General features: G+C 62.0%; 1 protein-coding gene across 1 annotated transcript; it reads left to right on the top strand.

Moving 5' to 3' along the window:
• The first annotated feature begins 3,522 nt into the window (after positions 1–3,522).
• FZD2 (frizzled class receptor 2) lies at positions 3,523–6,713 on the top strand. Its single transcript, XM_049800907.1, has one exon. The coding sequence runs from the start codon at positions 4,099–4,101 to the stop codon at positions 5,770–5,772; it is 1,674 nt and encodes a 557-aa protein (XP_049656864.1). The 5' UTR covers positions 3,523–4,098; the 3' UTR covers positions 5,773–6,713.
• Positions 6,714–17,980: the final 11,267 nt, after the last annotated feature.

Below are 17,980 nucleotides of genomic sequence, written 5' to 3'. Positions count from 1 at the left end.
TTCCTCTGAGCTCCTGGGGGACCCCCCAGGGGTCCCCGTCCTGCCTGGCATCGCCTGGTGCAGCCGCTCCATCCCGGATTTCTACATTTCTGCTTCGCCCTTCTCCATGCCCATCCCCAAGGGATGGGGATGATGGAAACTGGTGCTGCCAGACCTCCCCGCACGCCAAATATTGACCTCCTGAGCAGTCCTGGCCAGCAACCTAAGAGTGGGGCAGTGTGTGGGGCCAGTGCCAGCTGCTGTGCCATCCCCAGCATCACCCACGGGTGGGCACTGGGACTCCTGTCCCCAGGGAGGAGGCTCGGAGAGGGGCCAGAGCTGCCCATGGCTGGTCTGGGGGTACTGGGCACCTCCCGGGGTGCTGCTGGGAGTCCAAGGCCAGGACCTGGGGGGTTCCAGCTGTGTCCCCCACCCCTGACCCTCCTGAGTACAGGGAGGACCCCACAAGCACCCTGGCACCCTGCGGCGCTGGAAGAGTCCCAGGGAGAGGGGCTCCACAGGGACCATGCCCTGCTCCAACAGGCACACCGGAGCCACGAGCCCTGCTGGAGGTGGTGGCACCCATGGGCCATCCCTGGCAGGTGGCGACCTGGGGACCCTGGGGTGCTGGGGACAGGGGACTGGCAGCACCAGGTGCCCACCAGCATCCCCCAGTGCTGTACTGGAATGAAGTGAGAGCAGAGCAGTGGGGGGATTGGGACTCCTGGGTTCCCCCCACCCTGAGCAGTTCCTTGGGGACTGTGAGGGGGAGCCCTCTGGGGGGGACCTGGGCTTGGCCTCATACTCCCAGTAATGCCCAGCCTGGCCTGATGGCAGCACCAATCCTCTCCCGCTGGGTGCCAGGATGGGTCCCTGCCCTCGCACAGTCCCCTCTTCCCAGGACACCAACCCCAAATCCCTGCAGGGAAGCTTTTGGGGAGGGGACAGGACCCTCTCCCGCCCTGCATGCCCCTCGCAGCACCTGGGGATCAAACTGGGAACCTGGTGACGGGGACAAACGGGACCAAAGATATTCCCTGGCCACCCTGCATGTCCCTGTGAGGGGACACCCCTGAGCAGGCAAGACCCTGCCGGCTGCATCCCTGGGGTGTCTCCTGGCACCCCCAGCCCACCCAGGGGTGCCTCCCAGGGCTGGCTGGCAGGTCTGCTCCGCGTTTCCCCCTCCCCAGGAGGGCTCAGCACCCTCTCCATGTGGGACCACGTGTGTCTGTGGTGCCCAGAGGTCCCGGGGACCCCCTGTCCTAAGCCACCAGCACCCGGCAGCACCCAGGAGGATGGTGAGCGTGAGGACAGCCCCAGCCCCTGCCATCCCCTCTGGAAGTGACATCCCCCCCCACCCCCGGAAAGAAGCCAAAATCTGAAGCTTTTAGGAAGCCAAAATCCACGTGGCTGTGCATACATCCCCGCACCCCCTCTGTCTCCGTCCCCAGCTGGCTGGGCTGAGTCAAAGGCCACCGAGGCTGGGGACACCGGGAGGGGTGTCACACAAACTGGACCCTGCACCCACAGGGCCGAGGGGGTTCACGGCCGGAGGAGTCACCCCCGTCACGCCTGTAAACGGGGACCTGGGAACGGGCTGGGAGGCAGCCGCTCGCCAGGATCCGGCCTGAGCTCCGGCCCCCGCAGCCCGGCACCCTGCCAGGCCCTTCGCAGCCCGGCAGCCTCCCCGGCTGAGGACTCGCTGGGCGGCCGCCAAGCGCCGGCCGTGCCGAGCCGCCCTCCCCGGCACATGGCGGCCGTGGGCTCAGCGTGGGCCCCAAAGGCAGCACCCCTGGGTGCCCCAGCCAGGGTACGTGTGGGCGTCCGACCACTGGCACCCATCCCGCCCCGGTTCACTCCACAGGACCACCATCCCGACCTGGTCCGGGGCCACGGGGACCCCTCCCTCCCATCCCCAAACCCTTTGCAAAAGCGGGGAGCCCCCAGCATCCCGCCAACCGCAGCGGTGACAACCGGCACGTCCGGGGCCAGGAAAACTGACGGTGAGGTGGGGGGGAGCCAGGAGTGGGTGCTCATCGTGTGTCATGTCCCGCCCCCCCCCCACACCCCCCAGCTTTGATTTCTGGAGCCCCCCCTGCCCTTCCCCCTCGGCCAGGAGCCGCGCAATGGTTTCAATTACGCTCTGAAAGGCGGTGGGGCCCTCTTTTCACGGCAGCCCGGGTTTCTCCTGCTCACAACAAAAGCTTAAGTTACAGGAAAGGGAGAGAAAGGGAGGGAGGGCGGCGGAGGGGAAGGAGGCAGCCAGCAGAAAGCCCCTCGCCCCCCCACCCCGGTCCCCCCAAGAAAGGAGCAGGACGGGGGCGCTGGGCTCCCAGCCAGATTCCCCCCTCCTCCCCCCCCCCCCCCCCCCCCGCCGTCTGCCCTTTCCTTGGGATGCTGGTTTGGGAAAGGCAGCCGCCACCCCCCCCACCCCCATCCTACTGCCAAAATTCGGGGTGATTGCCTGCGGTTTCTTTCCCCCATGAGGGTTTCTGGTGTGTCCCAGTTCCCCCCCCCCCCCCGCGATGTGTCCCAGTCCCCCCGATGTGTCCCAGTCCTCCTCCCACTGTGTCCCAGACCCCCCTGGCATGTTCTGGATCCCCCCAGTGTGTCCTGGTCCCCCCCCCACGATGTATTCTGGTCCTCCCTGCTGAGTCCCATATCCCCCCAGTGTGTCCCAGTCCCCCACCCGGGCTGTGTCCCAGCCCCCCAGTTCCCTCCCGCTGCCCTGGTTTTGGGGACAGAAGTGTCCTTTGCCACGGCCACGGTTGGGGTGGGAGGTGTGGGGCCACTGGTGGGGGGCAGGACGCGGGATGTTCACCACCCCCCCCAGCTGATTTGGGGACGTTGGGGACACCCCTGGCTGTGTGGTGGCCTTGTGGGGCTCTGGCAGCACCCCAGGAGGGCCGTGGGCACCCCACGGGGCAGTGGCACCGCCTGGGTGACACCCAGGGGTGTTGGGGCCAAGGCATCCCTGCTGCTGGGGGGTCAGGCGGGACCCGCGTGGGTGCCAGAGGGCTACGGGGGCTAATCCTGCCCTGGTGCACCCTTAAGTGGGACCTGGGGACAGCGGGGGACCCACTGCAGCGTGTCGGGGGGGGGAAATGTGGGTCCCAGGCTGGGGGGGGATGTGGGGGGAGCAGCCCCGCGGGTGGGGGGACACGGGGGGGAGCGCAGGGGACACCAGGGGGGTGCGGGGGAAACCACGGAGTGCAGAGGACACGGGGGAGGGGTAGGCAGGGGACACAGGGGGGGTGCCGGGGACACGGGGAGGGACTTTTCACCGTGGCCCCGTCCCGACCCCACGCCGCGGGGGGACTTTTCACGGCGCGGAAAAAGTTTGCGACGGGGGGGGGGGAGGCCCGGGCTCCCTCCGGTCCCCGGCCCGGTGACCCCCGGGGGCGGGGGGGGGGGGGCGGGGAGGTGGCGGGGGGGCTGGGCCCGGGGCGGCGGGGGGCGGGGCGGCCGCGCCATTTGAATGTGATTGGCGGGGCGGGAGGGGCGTGGCCCGTCGGGGGCGGGGCGCGGGGGGGCGCCCGCTCCGCCCGGCGGGGACGCGGCGCTGCCCCGCACAAAGGCGGCGGGAGCGTCCGGTGCGGCCGCTCCGCTCCCCCGGCACCCCCCGGTACCCCCCCCCCCCGGTACCCCCTCCCCCCGGCATTCCCCTCCCTACCCCCAGCACCCCGCCAGCGCCACCGCCCGCCAGGGGTTCCGGGCACCGGGTCGGGGCAGCGGGAGCACCGGGAGCGCTAAGTCCGGGCAGCGGGGAGCAGCGTTGCGGAGCACCGGGAGCGTCTGGTCCGGGCAGCGGGAGCCGTCCCGCCCCGCGCGGTAGACCGGGACACCGTGAGCCGTCCAGCCGGGCACCGGGAGCCGTCGAGGCAGGACTGGGAGCCGTCCAGGTGGGACCGGAGCCTATCCAGTCACCGGGAGTCGTCCAGCCAGCACCGGGCACGGCAGATCCGGTCACCGGGAACGATCCAGGCAGCGCCGGCCACGGAAGATCCGGTCACCGGGAACCATCCAGGCAGCACCGGGCACGGCAGATCCGTACAGGAGGACCGGCGGGCCGGCTGGGCACCGGGCACCGTAAATCTGGGCACAGCGGCTCAGGGCGCCATGGGCCCCCCCAGCGTGCTGCCCGCCCTGGCTTGGCTGCTGGTGGGGCTAAGCGTGCCGGCGCCGTGTTGGAGCCAGCTGCACGGTGAGAAGGGCATCTCCATCCCCGACCACGGCTTCTGCCAACCCATCTCCATCCCGCTCTGCACCGACATTGCCTACAACCAGACCATCATGCCCAACCTGCTGGGTCACACCAACCAGGAGGACGCGGGGTTGGAGGTCCACCAGTTCTACCCTTTGGTGAAGGTCCAGTGCTCGTTGGAGCTCAAGTTCTTCCTCTGCTCCATGTACGCGCCGGTCTGCACGGTGTTGGAGCAGGCCATCCCGCCGTGCCGCTCCATCTGCGAGCGGGCACGCCAGGGCTGCGAAGCCCTCATGAATAAATTCGGTTTCCAATGGCCGGAGCGATTACGTTGCGAGAATTTCCCCCGGCATGGCGCCGAGCAGATCTGCGTGGGGCAGAACCATTCGGAGGACGGCGGTTCACCAGCGTTGCTCACCAGTGCCACACCGTTGGCCGGCCAGGGGACCCCGGGTGCCCCTCGTTACGCCACCCTCGACCACCCCTTCCACTGTCCGCGGGCGCTGAAGGTGCCCAGCTACCTCAACTACAAGTTCTTGGGCGAGAAGGACTGTGCGGCGCCCTGTGAGCCCACCCGGCCCGATGGCCACATGTTCTTCAACGAGGACGAGATCCGTTTCGCCCGTATCTGGATCCTCATCTGGTCCGTCCTGTGCTGCGCCTCCACCTTCTTCACCGTCACCACCTACCTGGTGGACATGCAGCGTTTCCGCTACCCCGAGCGACCCATCATCTTCCTCTCGGGGTGCTACACCATGGTGTCGGTGGCCTACATCGCCGGCTTCGTGCTGGAGGAGAGGGTGGTCTGTAACGAGCGTTTCCAGGAGGATGGCTACCGCACGGTGGTGCAGGGCACCAAGAAGGAAGGTTGCACCATCCTCTTCATGATGCTCTACTTCTTTAGCATGGCCAGCTCAATCTGGTGGGTCATCCTCTCCCTCACCTGGTTCCTGGCCGCTGGCATGAAGTGGGGCCACGAGGCCATCGAGGCCAACTCCCAGTACTTCCACTTGGCCGCCTGGGCCGTGCCGGCCGTCAAGACCATCACCATCCTGGCCATGGGACAGATCGACGGGGACCTGCTGAGCGGTGTCTGCTTCGTGGGCCTCAACAACATCGACCCTCTCCGGGGCTTCGTGTTGGCCCCACTCTTCGTCTACCTCTTCATCGGTACCTCCTTCCTTCTCGCCGGCTTCGTCTCCCTCTTCCGCATCCGCACCATCATGAAACACGGTGGAACCAAAACAGAGAAGCTGGAGCGGTTGATGGTTCGCATCGGGGTCTTCAGCGTCCTCTACACTGTCCCGGCCACCATCGTCATCGCTTGTTATTTCTACGAGCAGGCTTTCCGTGAGCACTGGGAGCGCAGCTGGATCAGCCAGAACTGCAAGAGCTTGGCCATCCCCTGCCCGCTCCACTTCACCCCCCGCATGACCCCCGATTTCACCGTCTACATGATCAAGTATCTCATGACTCTCATTGTGGGCATCACCTCCGGCTTTTGGATATGGTCGGGTAAAACCCTGCACTCGTGGAGGAAGTTCTACACGCGACTCACCAACAGCAAGCAGGGCGAGACAACGGTGTGACCCCCCCTCCTCCCCGAGCCTGGCTGCTGCTGCCGCCCTTCGGCTTGAATTTTTTTGGGGGTTTTATTATATATTTTTTATTTTTAGATTTATTAACGTCTAAGGGGTGTCTCTCTTTCTCTTTGTTTTTTTTTTTTTTGTAATTAAACCTGTAAATAGCATTTGTAAATTTAATTATATATTTCTATTTAAAACAAAAAAGGGAGAAAAAAAGGAGAAAAGGGAGAAAAAAGGAGAAAGAGGAGAGAAAAATGGAGAAAAGGGAGGGAAAAAAAAGGGAGAGGGAAAAGAGAAGAGGGAGAGGAAAAGGAGAGAAAAAAAGAGGGAAGAAAAGGGAGAAAAAGGAAAAAAGGAGGGAGAAAAAGGAGGGGAGGAAAAAAAGGTTGGGAAACAAGAAAAAGGAGGGGAAAAAAGGAAAAAAAAAAAGGAGAAAAAGGGGGAAAAACCTGCCGAGATGGGGAGAGAATTCTCGCCCTCCTCTCCCCCTCTCTCCGCTATACCGGTTGGGATCCCCCCTTCCCGCGGGGCCGCCGGGGGCTGTTGGCGTTGGCCGAGGGGCTCCGGGAACGGCTCCGGGAACGGCTCCGGGAATGGCCCCGGGCCCGCTCCGGACTGGCTCTCCCCGGGCACAGGCAGCTCTGCCGAGCCCTGGAAAAAGGGGGGTAAAAAAAAAAAAGAAAGAAAGAAAAAAAATCCCATTTTTTCTCCCTCTCCTTTTGGAACCTCCCCAAGAAAGTTGATTTTTTTATTGCCTACCCCCTTTGCTCGCTCCCAAAAGATGCTGTGACAGGGCTGCCCTCCTCCCAGCCACCCGGGGTTGGGGTCTCTGCCTGTACCCCTGCCTGCACCGCCCTGCCTGTACCTTCCCCCCAGCTTGGCCGCAGACTTTTCCTCCCAAATTACTTTTTAAACAGTCCTTTGCAAATACAAATGACTAAAAAAACCCGCTAACTTATTCCCGAGGGCTTTTTTTTTCCCCAAAAAAAATCAAGAATTAAATGGGGGGGGGGTCCTATGGGTGCTGCCAGGCCCCCGCTCCGCTTCCATCGCACTGTGGGGATGAGCCAGCATCTCCCTCCAGCTGGAACAAAGCGCTTCGCAGGGGAAAAAATATCTATTTAACCCCCAAAATAAGGATTTTTTGGTTTGCAGTGGAAGGGGGGGGCCTCTCCTGTGCCCCCCCCCCCCTCCCCCGGAGGAAATAGCTGACATTTTCTATAGGATTAGGGGGGTTTGGCTCCCATCCCAAGTCTCCGGAGAAAAGCGGGTCCCAGCTCCGGTTCGGCTTGTCGGGATTTGGGCAATGCTGGAGATGGGTGATGGGGGGGTTCAGCTGGAGGGGGGCTGGCGCAGAGCTCGGGGAGGGGAAGGATGGATTTAATCAGCTGGATTTAATTGAAATTAAAAAAAAAATACTCTTCCCAAAATGGAGTGGGAGACCAGGCCGGGGGAGTGCTGACCCTATGGGCGCCTCAAACCATCCCTGGGAAGCCCCAAAGCTTCTGCTCGCCATCATTTTGGGGGTTTTATTGGATCCTCTGAGCCCAAAAGGGGTTTGCGGGGGGATTGAGCCATTCCCCTTTCCCCAGAAAAGCCCTGGGACGATCCCAAAACTCTCTTAAAAATCTCAATTCTCCAGTGAAGGGAAAAGCGGGAGCCGAAAGGGTTAAGGCAGTGCCTCTCCAGCACATTTTGGAAAGGAAAAACTCTTTGGATCCGGTTTAATTTTCCAGCGATGACTTGGAAGGGGGGAGAGAAGAGGGGGGAAACGTATCCAGGGTTTTTCCCCCCACTCCGTGGTTCGGAGAAGCAGTTTGAGGGATGGGCTGGGCTGGCCGGGACCCCCCTGGCACCCCTCTGTCCCCCCCCCCTTACCCCCCCTTCTTTCAGTGGCTCTCGAAATGGGAATTAAAATGGGGTTGATTTTATCGCTGCCGATGTCTTTGCCTCCCTCCCGGGGTAGGGAGGGGTGGAAACCACGCCGGTGGTGACATTGGCAGGACGAGCCTTGGCCAAGGGGATGGGGGGACACCCCCCGCCTTGCACCCCTCAACTCCATGCACTCAAAGGTGCCATCATCCCGTGGGTGGGTCCACCCATTCCATAGGGGATCCCAGGGCCGTATCCAGCCCTGGTACTGGGTGCTTTGGTCTGGGGGTGCTGCCCATCGGCTGGTTCTTATTATCCAGTTGGAGGGTCCCACTCCCCAAAAGGCAGATCCCACCCAAGGCCGCTTTGTTTTCCGGAGGCGAAGCGCGGATTGCCAGGGGACGGGGGGAATGTAAACTCTCCACCCAGGAATGCAGGAGCTGGGAGATGATTTTTTTTTAAAGGCTTCGGTGTCCTGGCTTTGAAAACGGAGCTGAGATTGCAGAGGCTGCACCCGGTGGCTGGGCTTTGTGGGTGCTCACCCCCTCATGGGTGCTGCTAGGACCCATCTGGGGGGTCTGTGTCTGTGTCCCCCCCTTTGCCGGCCCTGCGGGTTTCTGCGATGGCAAGGGAGGTTTGGAGCTGGAATCGGAGGAGTTGGGTCAGATCCTGCCGTGGCAGCGGCCATGTGGCTCAGCCCAGAGCCTTTCAGAAAGGTTTTTTTTTAGGGGGGTCGGAGTTTTTTGGAGGTTTTTGGCTCTTGGGACCATTTTCAGCCTGAGTGGGGAAGGAGCTGGAGGGTGTCTGCAAGCAACAGTCAGTGTGTGTCCCCTCTGTCCCCTGGTCTGTCAACCCAGGGATGGGTCACCCTGGGTCAGGCTAACCCTGGGGACAGGTCACCCCAAGGATGGATCTCCCTGGGAATGGGTCACCCCAGGTCCGATGAACCTTGGTGACGAGTCCAGGTCACCCTGGAGACGGGTCACTCTGGGGATGGGTCACCCCAGGGAGTGGTCACCCCAGGGATGGGTCACCTCAGGTCCAACTAACCCTGGGGACAGGTAACCCCAGGGACGGATCACTCCAAGTCCAACTAACCCCAGGGATGGGTCACCCCATGTCCAGGTAACCCAGGGGACAGGTCACCCCTGGTGTGGCTAACCCAAAGAACGGGCCCCCCCAGGTCCAGCTAACCCCAGGGACAGGGCAGAGGGGACAGAGACCTCCTCACCGCACACAGCTGAGTCCCAGCCCTCCCAGGCTGGTGACTCCCATCCTCCTCTTCCTCTTTTAAGCCAAGCAAAGAAGGAGCAAACGCCAGTGGCGGGTCCTGCCGTGTCCCCCCGCCCGGCCGTGCTGGGGGTCCTTTGATGTCCCCTAATGAGCCCCGCTCTGTTTTCACAGCTGCCCAACGCGGCAGAAGTCAATTAAAGTGCACCCTGGCCCCTCCCGCCCCAGCAAACGCCTGCCCTGCCCAACCCCAGAGCACCCACAACTCATCACACCGGTGCCTGAGGAGACTCACAGGGCTCGTGCCAGCAGGAATGGGGACAGGGAGGTCCCCAGGAGGACCAGCCATGGTCAGATCAGCCATGGGGTGATGGCGCTGGGCTCTGTCCCAGCAAGGAGAGAGCCCCAGGGGTGAAACCAGTGCAGGGAAGGGGATGTTGGAGGAAGGAACTGGTGTCACTGTCCCCCAGGGGATGGTCACTCCTGTCCCCTGGCAGCTGGCTGTCCTGTCCCCTGGACCACGGGGTCCCCATCACCTGGCCCCAAGCTCTCCTGTCCCCATATCCATGGGCTCTCCTGTCCCCTCTCTCCTGGGATGGGACAGAGGATGGGACCCTGTCCCATGGGCAGTCCTGTCCCTGTGGCCCTCAGGCTCCCCTGGGCTGCCCCATCCCCTGTCCCCCAGGGGCTCCCCCCTTTGCCCCATGGGGACCTGTCCCACCAGTTCAGCCCTGGGTGACAATTCTGGCAGGGCAGTGGGGTCCCTCTCCACCCTGCCCCCCCCCATCATCCTCCCCACCTCATCCTGTGTCCCCACCAGTGATGCAGGGAGTGGCAGAGAGCTGGAGAGGTGATGGGGAGCAGGGAGGTGACAAGGGACAGCTCATGGTGACACCTCGTGCGTCCCCACTGATCATTCCTATTAGCCCTTAACAGCGTGACAGGTCCCAGGGCCTCGGTGGGGACATCGCTGGCTGTCCCCAACTCAGAGGCAGCTGCCCGCTCGCACCTTGGTGTGCCTTAACCTCCACGAGGACGAAGCCAGCAGAGACCTGAGGCCACAGGGACCAGCACCCATGGGTGCTGTAGGCAGATTGGCCCCCCCTCGGGTGTTCCTGGCCCCATCGTGTCCCCCCCGGCCATGGGTGCTGGAGCGGGATCTCGCCGAGGCCGGCAGAGCCCTGGCCTGACGCCAGCAAGGACAGGCGGCCGCGCCGGCTAAATTCGGCTCCTCGCTGCGCCGCTCTTAAAGGAGACGAAGCTGCCAGAAAGCAGGATGCAACCCCCCCCCCCCCCCCGCCCCCGGCAATTAGGGATGTCCCTAACGAGGGTTGGGTTTCCCAAGGCAGATGGAGGATCCTGTCTCCATCCCACCGCCCTGCGCTGATGACGTGGGATGGGTGGATGTGGGAGCCTGTCTCCATCCCACCGCCCTGCCTGAGCGACGTGGGATCCCGTCTCTGTGCAGGCGTCACGCCTGAAGAGTGCGGGAGTGGAGGACGTGGGGCTAGCTCTCCATCGCAGGATTCTCCTGGAGACCTTGGGATGAGTAGATGGGATGACCTGTGTTATTCCCAGCGTCCTTCCTTGAAAAGATGGGACACGCAGATGGGGTACCCCATCTCCATCCCAGCACCCCTCCTGGACAACTGGGGAAGGATGGAAGTGGGATGGGTGAGCATGGTACCCCATCTTCATCCCAGCACCCCACACAGGGAACATGGGATGGATAGACACGGGATGGATGACCACGGGACCCCTCTCCCTCCTGGTGTACCTCCTGGAGAACACAGGATGGATAGACATGGTACCCCACCTCTATCCCAATATCCCTCCTGGAGAACATGGGATGGATGGACACGGTACCCCACCTCCATCCCAGTATCCCTCCTGGAGAATAGGGGCTGGATGGAAATGGGATGGGTGGGCATGGTACCCCATTCCCATCCTGGTGTACCTCCTGGAGAACACGGGATGGATGAACACGGTACCCCATCTCCATCCTAGCACCCCAACCAGAGAACATGGGATGGATGGACATAGGATGGGTGAGCATGGGACCCCTCTCCTCCTGGAGAACATCCCAGCGTCTCAGCATCTCTCCTGGTTGTTGGGGATGGATGAGAATGGGATGGGTGGGCATGGTACCCCACTTCCACCCTGGTGTACCTCCTGGAGAACACGGGATGGGTGGGCAACGGACCCCATCTCCATCCCAGCATCCCTCCCGGAGAACGTGGGATGGATGGACGTGGGATGGCCACGGTACCCCATTTCCACCCTGGCGCACCCGCTGGAGAACACAGGCTGGACCAACACAGTGTCGTGTCCCCCCCCTGCTCCCCACGCCCCCTCCCTACCCTGCCGTCTCCCCCGCGGGGGCACTCCCGCGGGGCTGCCCCACGGCCACGCTGTTCCGGCGCAGCTGGCGCAGGGCCTGGGGGCGGGGGGGGGGGGGGGGGAGAACCGGGGTGGGGGGGGAGGAATCCGGCCTGGCCCGGGCGGGGGGCGGCTCCGGAGGCGGTGTCGCCTCTGAATGCGGGGAATGTTTTTGCAGCTGGAGTCGATTAGGGGCGGGCTGCGCCGGCTGCTGCAGCCCAGCCCCGGGGCGCGGGGGGCGCGGGGGGGCGTGCAACGGGGGGGGGGGCAAGGAGGTGGGAGGGGGTGTGTGTGCAAGGGGGGGGGGCGTGGGTGTGTAAGGGAGGGCGCGGGGGGGAGTGTGTGGGTAAGGGGGGGTGCGTGTGTGTGCAAAGGGGGGTGCGGGGGGGAGTGTGTGTGTGCAAGGGGGGGGAGTGTGTGTGCAAATGGGGGTGGGGGGTTGCAAGGGGATGTGCAAGGGGGGGGGGTGTGCAAGGGGAGGTGCGGGAGGGGAGTGTGTGTGTGCCAGGGGGAATGCGTGTGTGTGTGTGTGTGTGTGTGGGGGTGCGGGGGGTGGGTGTGCAGGGAGGGGTGCGGGGGTGTGTGCAAGGGGGGGAGGATGTGTGTGCAAGGGGGGGGGAAGGGGGGGGATGTGTGTGCAAGGAGGTGTGTGTGCAAAGAGGGGTGCGGGGGAGTCTGTGGGCAAGGGAGAAGTGTGTGTGTGGGCAAGGGAGAAGTGTGTGTGTGCAAGGGAGAAGTGTGTGTGTGCAAGGGGGAAGTGTGTGTGCAAGGAGGCAGGTGTGTGTGTGCGAGAAGGAGTGTCTGTGTGTGCAAGGGGGGGTGAAGGGGAGAGCGTGTGTGCAAGGGGGGTGTGTGCAAAAGGGGAGTGTGTGTGTGCAAAGGGGGTGTTTGCGCAAGGGGGTGTGAAAGGGGGGAGTGTGCGCACAAGGTGGGGTGGAAGGGGGAGAGTGTGTGTGTGCAAAGGAGGGGTATGCAAGGGGAGTGTGGAATGGGGGTGTCGGAAGGGGAGCGTGTGCGCAAGGGGGTGTGCAAGGGGGATGTGCATGGGGTGTGCGGAAGGGGAGAGTGTGTTTGTGCAAAGGGGAGGTGTGCAAGGAGGGTGCGTGCACAAGGGAGCACGTCTGTGTGAGTGGGTGTGTGCCCACGGGAGGTGTGCAAAGGGGACTGCGGGTGCACGGGGGTATGCATTGGGGGTGCATGCTTGGGGGCGTGCGAGGGGAAGAGTGTCTGTGCAACGAGGGTGTGCAAGAGGAGTACGCGTGTGTGCACAGATGGGGTGTGCAAAGGAGAGCATGTGCATGCAAGGGGAGTGTGGGTGTGCGAGGGTGTGTGTGCAACAGGAGTGTTTGTGCAAGGGGGAGGCACTTGAGTGTGCAAGGAGGGGTGAATGAAAGAGCAAGTGTGAGTGCAAAGGGCAGTGTGTGTGCAAGGGGGACCGTGTGTGTAAGGGGAGCTGCATGCAATGGCAAGTGTGTGAAAGGGGAACACATCGGTGCACGTGTGTGCGCACAAGGGAGCACATGTGAGCGTGCAACAGGGAGGGTGTGCAAGGGGTGTGTGTTCACGGCAGGATGAGTGTGTGTAAGCGTGTGAGGGGAGCATATGCACTTAAGAAACATGCGGGTGTGTTCTCACATGTGCAAGGAGGGGATGCACACGCCACGGAGGTGTGCTTGTGAGTGGGTGTGCAAATGGGTGTGTACAGCAGGGAAGACCCCGGGGGCGTGAGGGGCTGAGCACATACAACACGGGCTGCACATAGGATGGCCATGCCTCTGCACAGCCACGTGTGTGCAAGCGGCCACGCGTGTGCTCGGGGTGCCTGGAGCTTACCCGCAGGGACCCGCACATGTATGCACACGCGTGTTCCAGGCAGTGTGATGAGCTGGCCCGTCCTCAGCCCCCCCTCCCAAGCGGCAGCAACCCCGTGGCCTCCGGCTCTGACGCAGCCCAGCTGCTGCCGGCCGTGCCGCACGCGCTGCAGAACCATTTATAGCAAATTCGGGGCCGCAGCCGAGCAGGGGGAGGGCAGGGGGGGCCCCGAGCCGTGTGCCGGGGCAGCGGTGGCACAGTGTGCCCTGGCCATGGGGACAGGGGACACCCAGCAAGCAAGGGCCTGGCGTAGGGGGTGAGTGTGAACAGAGCGGACGTGCACACACGCGTGTGCACACAGGGGCGTGCACACGCGCACACACATGTGGGCACCGTGCTGCATGCGCGTGGGCACCCGCCTGCCTGAACGCGTCTGTGCACACAGGGACGGACACACGCGTGGGCACGTGCATGGACAAGCACACGCCAGCATGGGCCCACACGCGTGCGTGTGTGCGCACGTATGCACGTGTAAGCACATACACATGCAGAGACTGGAGGTTTCCCTTCTGGAGGTTCCCCCATGATGGAGGTTCCCCCATGATGGAGGTTTCCCCCATGACAGGGGTTTCCCCCACAGTACAGGTTTCCCCCCTAACAGAGGGTTTCCCCAAAATGAAGGTATTCCCCATGACGGAGGTATCCCCCACGATGAGGTTTCCCCCACAATAAAGGGTTCCCCCCCGCCCCCAGCAGAGGATTTCCCCATGTTGGAGGTTCCCTCAAAATGAAAGGATCCCTCACAACGGAGTTTTCCCCGTGATGGACGTTCCCCCGTGACGAAGGTTCCCCCCGCAATGGAGGTTTCCCCCATGATGAAGGTTGCCCCACAATGAAGGTTTACAATGAAGGTTTAGCCCCTCCAAGATGAAGAGGTTCCCTGCCACCAGCAGCTCCCCAGGACCTTCATGTTGGGGTCCAAGCCCCATCAGACCCCCTCCTGGAGCCATCTGGCTGTGGTGGGAGGACACGAGGCTAAAAATACCCGGGGGGGGGGGTGGTGTTTCACCATTCCAGGACCAAGCCAAGCTCCACCACAGCATGGCCCTGCTGATGAAAGTGGCATGTCCCTGCTCTGAACGTGGTGGCTCTGCTACGTCCCCATGGTGGGGCTGCGGGGTGTCTCCTGCCGGAGCATCCTTGGGGCTGGGGGGGCCGGGGGGGGGCTGGGGAGGGTGGTGGGGACGTGCCCGTGGGGTGTCACTGAGGAGCTCAAGGTGCTTCACTGGTTGGGGAGGGAACCGCGGGTCATGCTGGGGCGAGTGTCACTGTCACTGCGTGGCCCGGGGGCCATCGCCATGTCACCACTCAGGCGTCCCCCCTGCCCGTCTGAGGGCCCCCAGGCACCCGTGGGTGCACACGTGTCTTGTGTACACACACGAGCATGCCCAGGCACCATGTACAGGCAGGCACACGTGTGCAGAGGTGTGCACCCATGCACCATGCACACCACACGGCACACCCCGTGCACACACGGTGCAGACACACACAACACGTGCACACGCGTGTGCACACAGCGCACGTGTGCACACACACGCACAACCCCAACAGACACCAGGAATACACCCAAGCTCATGCTCACACACAGCAATCGCCCACCTGTGCTTAAAAACACACATGTGTGCACACATGCCAGGTTTGGGTACACGCATGCACCACACATGTTTGCACCCTCCAGACATATCAGAGCCCCATCGCTGTGCACACACACAGCGTGCAGAGCTGTGCACACCCAGAGCACACAGGCATGCCCCCCCACCCCCACGCAAAGCACACGCAAATCCGTGCACGTACACCAAGCCCACACTCACACATGTGTGCATGCGCACTGCACATGTGCACACACATGCAACTCACACACTTATGCGTGCACGCACCCATACACATGCAACAGTGGGTGTGCATGTTGCAGGCACCATGCACACGTGCACACACACACACTGTGTTGCCTGTGTGCACACACCCCACACATGCACACCCCCAGCCCCACCATAAGTGCACGTTCCCCAGACACACATGCAAACCCCACACATGTGCATGCACCCCCCCACATAAGCACACCCCCCATATTTCATACACATGCACAGTCCCCCCATGTTTCATGCACACCCCCCATACACGCACCCACGCCCCATGCCCACATGCAACCCTCCCGTGTGCATGCACATGCTATGCAAATGCCGCGCACACTCCATGCCCACGCATGTGCTGTGCTCAGACCATGACACGCCATGCACACGCCATGCACACACGTGCACCAGCACCCCTGGGCATACCCCATCTCCCCACCTGGGGCTCCCACTGAGGCCGAATCCAGCCGTGGGCCGGGCGGCCCTGTTCCCACGAGCCAGGCCCGCAGGCGGCTCAGCCACGGGATCCTGCACCGGCCCACGGCCCTGGGGGGTCAGGGACACGCTTGCCCCAGGCCTGTGCCCGTGGGATGCCAGGGTGGGACCCCCCTCCCTGTGCTGCTGCGGTGGGTGCTGGGTGCTCCTGCTCCACTCGAGCAGCTTTTTGGGTGTTCTCTGGGTGCGTGTGAGGCCACCGGGTGCTGCCTGACCTCCTGTGCTGGCTGGTTGCTCTGCACCCCCATGGGCACCCACTGCTCCCCCCCCCACCCCCCCCAGCACCCCTGCACGGTGCAGCTGTAAGCGTGCGACCACGCTGCACAAGGGTGCTGCACAGCCACGCTGCACCCCTGGACTGCGCACATGTGCTCCTCTGCACACCCACCCCCACACGCATGCACGCCCCTGCTGCACACACACGCGCACGCACACGCACACGCACACACACGTGCACGGTCAGGCTGCGGGTGCCCCACAGGCACCGTGGGGCTCCCTCCCTCCAAGCTGGGGTGAGGCCCTGGGGAGAGGGAGGAAGAGTTGGAGGGATGGAAGGAAGAGTGATGGAGAAGGGCAGGAGGGATGGAGGGAAAAGGGAGGGATGGAGGAGGGAGGGAGGGGTGCGGGGGGTGGGGTGGCAGATGGACGTCAGTCTGGCTGTCCAGAGGAAGGACAGACTTTGATAGCGGAGAGCCAGTGCTGGCTCTTGGATGCTCTCCCCTGCTCCCCACTGGGCAGCCCCCATGCCAAGGTAGGGACATGTGCCATCCCTGCTGGCAGGGTCCCCAGGTCAGCCCCAGGGTCAGCCCCACTCAGGAGCATTGACCCTTATGTTCACTCTGGTCCCTACTGATGTGCAGGCAGAATGCTCTCAGTAAGTGTAGCCACACTTGGGGTGGTGGGTGGGGGTTAAAGGCCATTGGGACTGTCCCTGGCCTGTCTGGGGACCAGAGGACCCACCTCTCAGCGGACCTCCAGGGTCATCCCTCCTTGCTGCCCAGCCTGGTCCCCCAAATCCGGCTCCAATTACCCAGCACAAGCCCAACCAAGAGGAAAGCCAGTGTCGGGGCAGCAGGGAGGGTACACAGCACCTTCAAAAAGGAGAACTGGGAGTGTGCCTCCCTCTGATGACACCATGTCCCCTGATCCCTGAGACCACCCATCAGAGGGCGCCCCAAAACCCAGAGTCACCTTGAGCAGGGTTTAACCCCTGCACTGCCAGGGCTGCCAGCTCACTGGTGCTACCTGAATCCCCCTCTACTTCCACCCCTTTTACCCCCAAAATAGCTGATTCAGGTTGAACAAAATATTCCCTTGGCCCAAACAACCGCTTTTTGTTAATTATTATTATTATCATCAAAGCAGGGAAAGAAATCACCCTCCAGCACAGCAAAGTGCCCTGCTTGTCTTCTCCTGCCTCCTCCGGGGGTGTAGACAGATGCATGGGAGCCAGGGCAAGGGAAGGGATGGATGGATGGATGGATGGATGGATTGCAGGCAGCACAGCGGCACCATGCCTTTGCCTGCACCACCCTCTGCTCCCGCTGCCACACTTGCTTATGCCTGCTGGGGTTCAGGGGCGAACGTGGAGGGTGGTTTTTTTGCAAACTGTGGTTCAAAACCCATTTAATGCTCTTTTTTTTGGGGGGGGAGGGGGTTGGATTAATTAAATCCAGTGTCTGGTTTAAGAGCTGGGGTGGGTGGGCTTGCTGGCTGGCCGGGATGCTGCCTGGCACACACGGGGCTCGCTGACCACGGCCCCCGATGCTTCGTCCATGGTACCCCAAGGCAGCAGCTCCACCGCAGCCCCCAGCCTTTCATCCTCTGAAAATCCCTGCACCATTTCCTCCTTGAAGACACTGGGGCTTTTATCCCTCAAATGCATCATCCCTCCAGTATTGTTAAAGAATTTTAGTCATAGGTTTCTCTAGGTTTGCTTTATTAACAACTCAGAGTCGGGCCACCACCACAGTGAATGGCAAAAGGTAACTCCAAAACACCTTCTCTCTCTATATATACGATCTTACAAAACAGTATGCAATTGATGATTTGTCAAAAGAAGTTCTAGGTGTTCTTCCACGATCTCTCAGTTCTCTATTCTCCAGTGGTTTCAAAAGTCCAATACATTTTCAGTCTCGACTGATTCTTATTGTCCTGTCCCGGTTCTTCTGAAGTTAGCGGTCGTAGGCAGAAGGTCTCTGGTCACCACAGTCACTTATCTTCTTACACATCAAAGATCACCTTTGAATTTCTGAGGATCACTCGGGTTGTTCTATTAATTCATCTTACTCTAAAGTTAATCACTTACTCTTATCTATTCTTATGTCTTAGGTCTAAGATGTACGATCCTTCTTCTGTTGATTCAGCTTGACTGGGTTTTAAGCCAGCCATGGTGAGGGCTACACATGGGACAAATAAGCAGCTTATGCATATTGTTTTATAAGCACCTGCATTCTATTAATCACATCTAAACCAATCTCTAATCATGAGTTATATGTCTGATATGAATAGTC

This window comes from Accipiter gentilis, chromosome 5 (genome assembly GCF_929443795.1).
Source record: "Accipiter gentilis chromosome 5, bAccGen1.1, whole genome shotgun sequence".
NCBI lineage: Eukaryota > Metazoa > Chordata > Aves > Accipitriformes > Accipitridae > Astur > Astur gentilis.
Note: the sequence above shows the minus strand (reverse complement) of the source record. Positions and strands in the feature narration are given on the sequence as shown.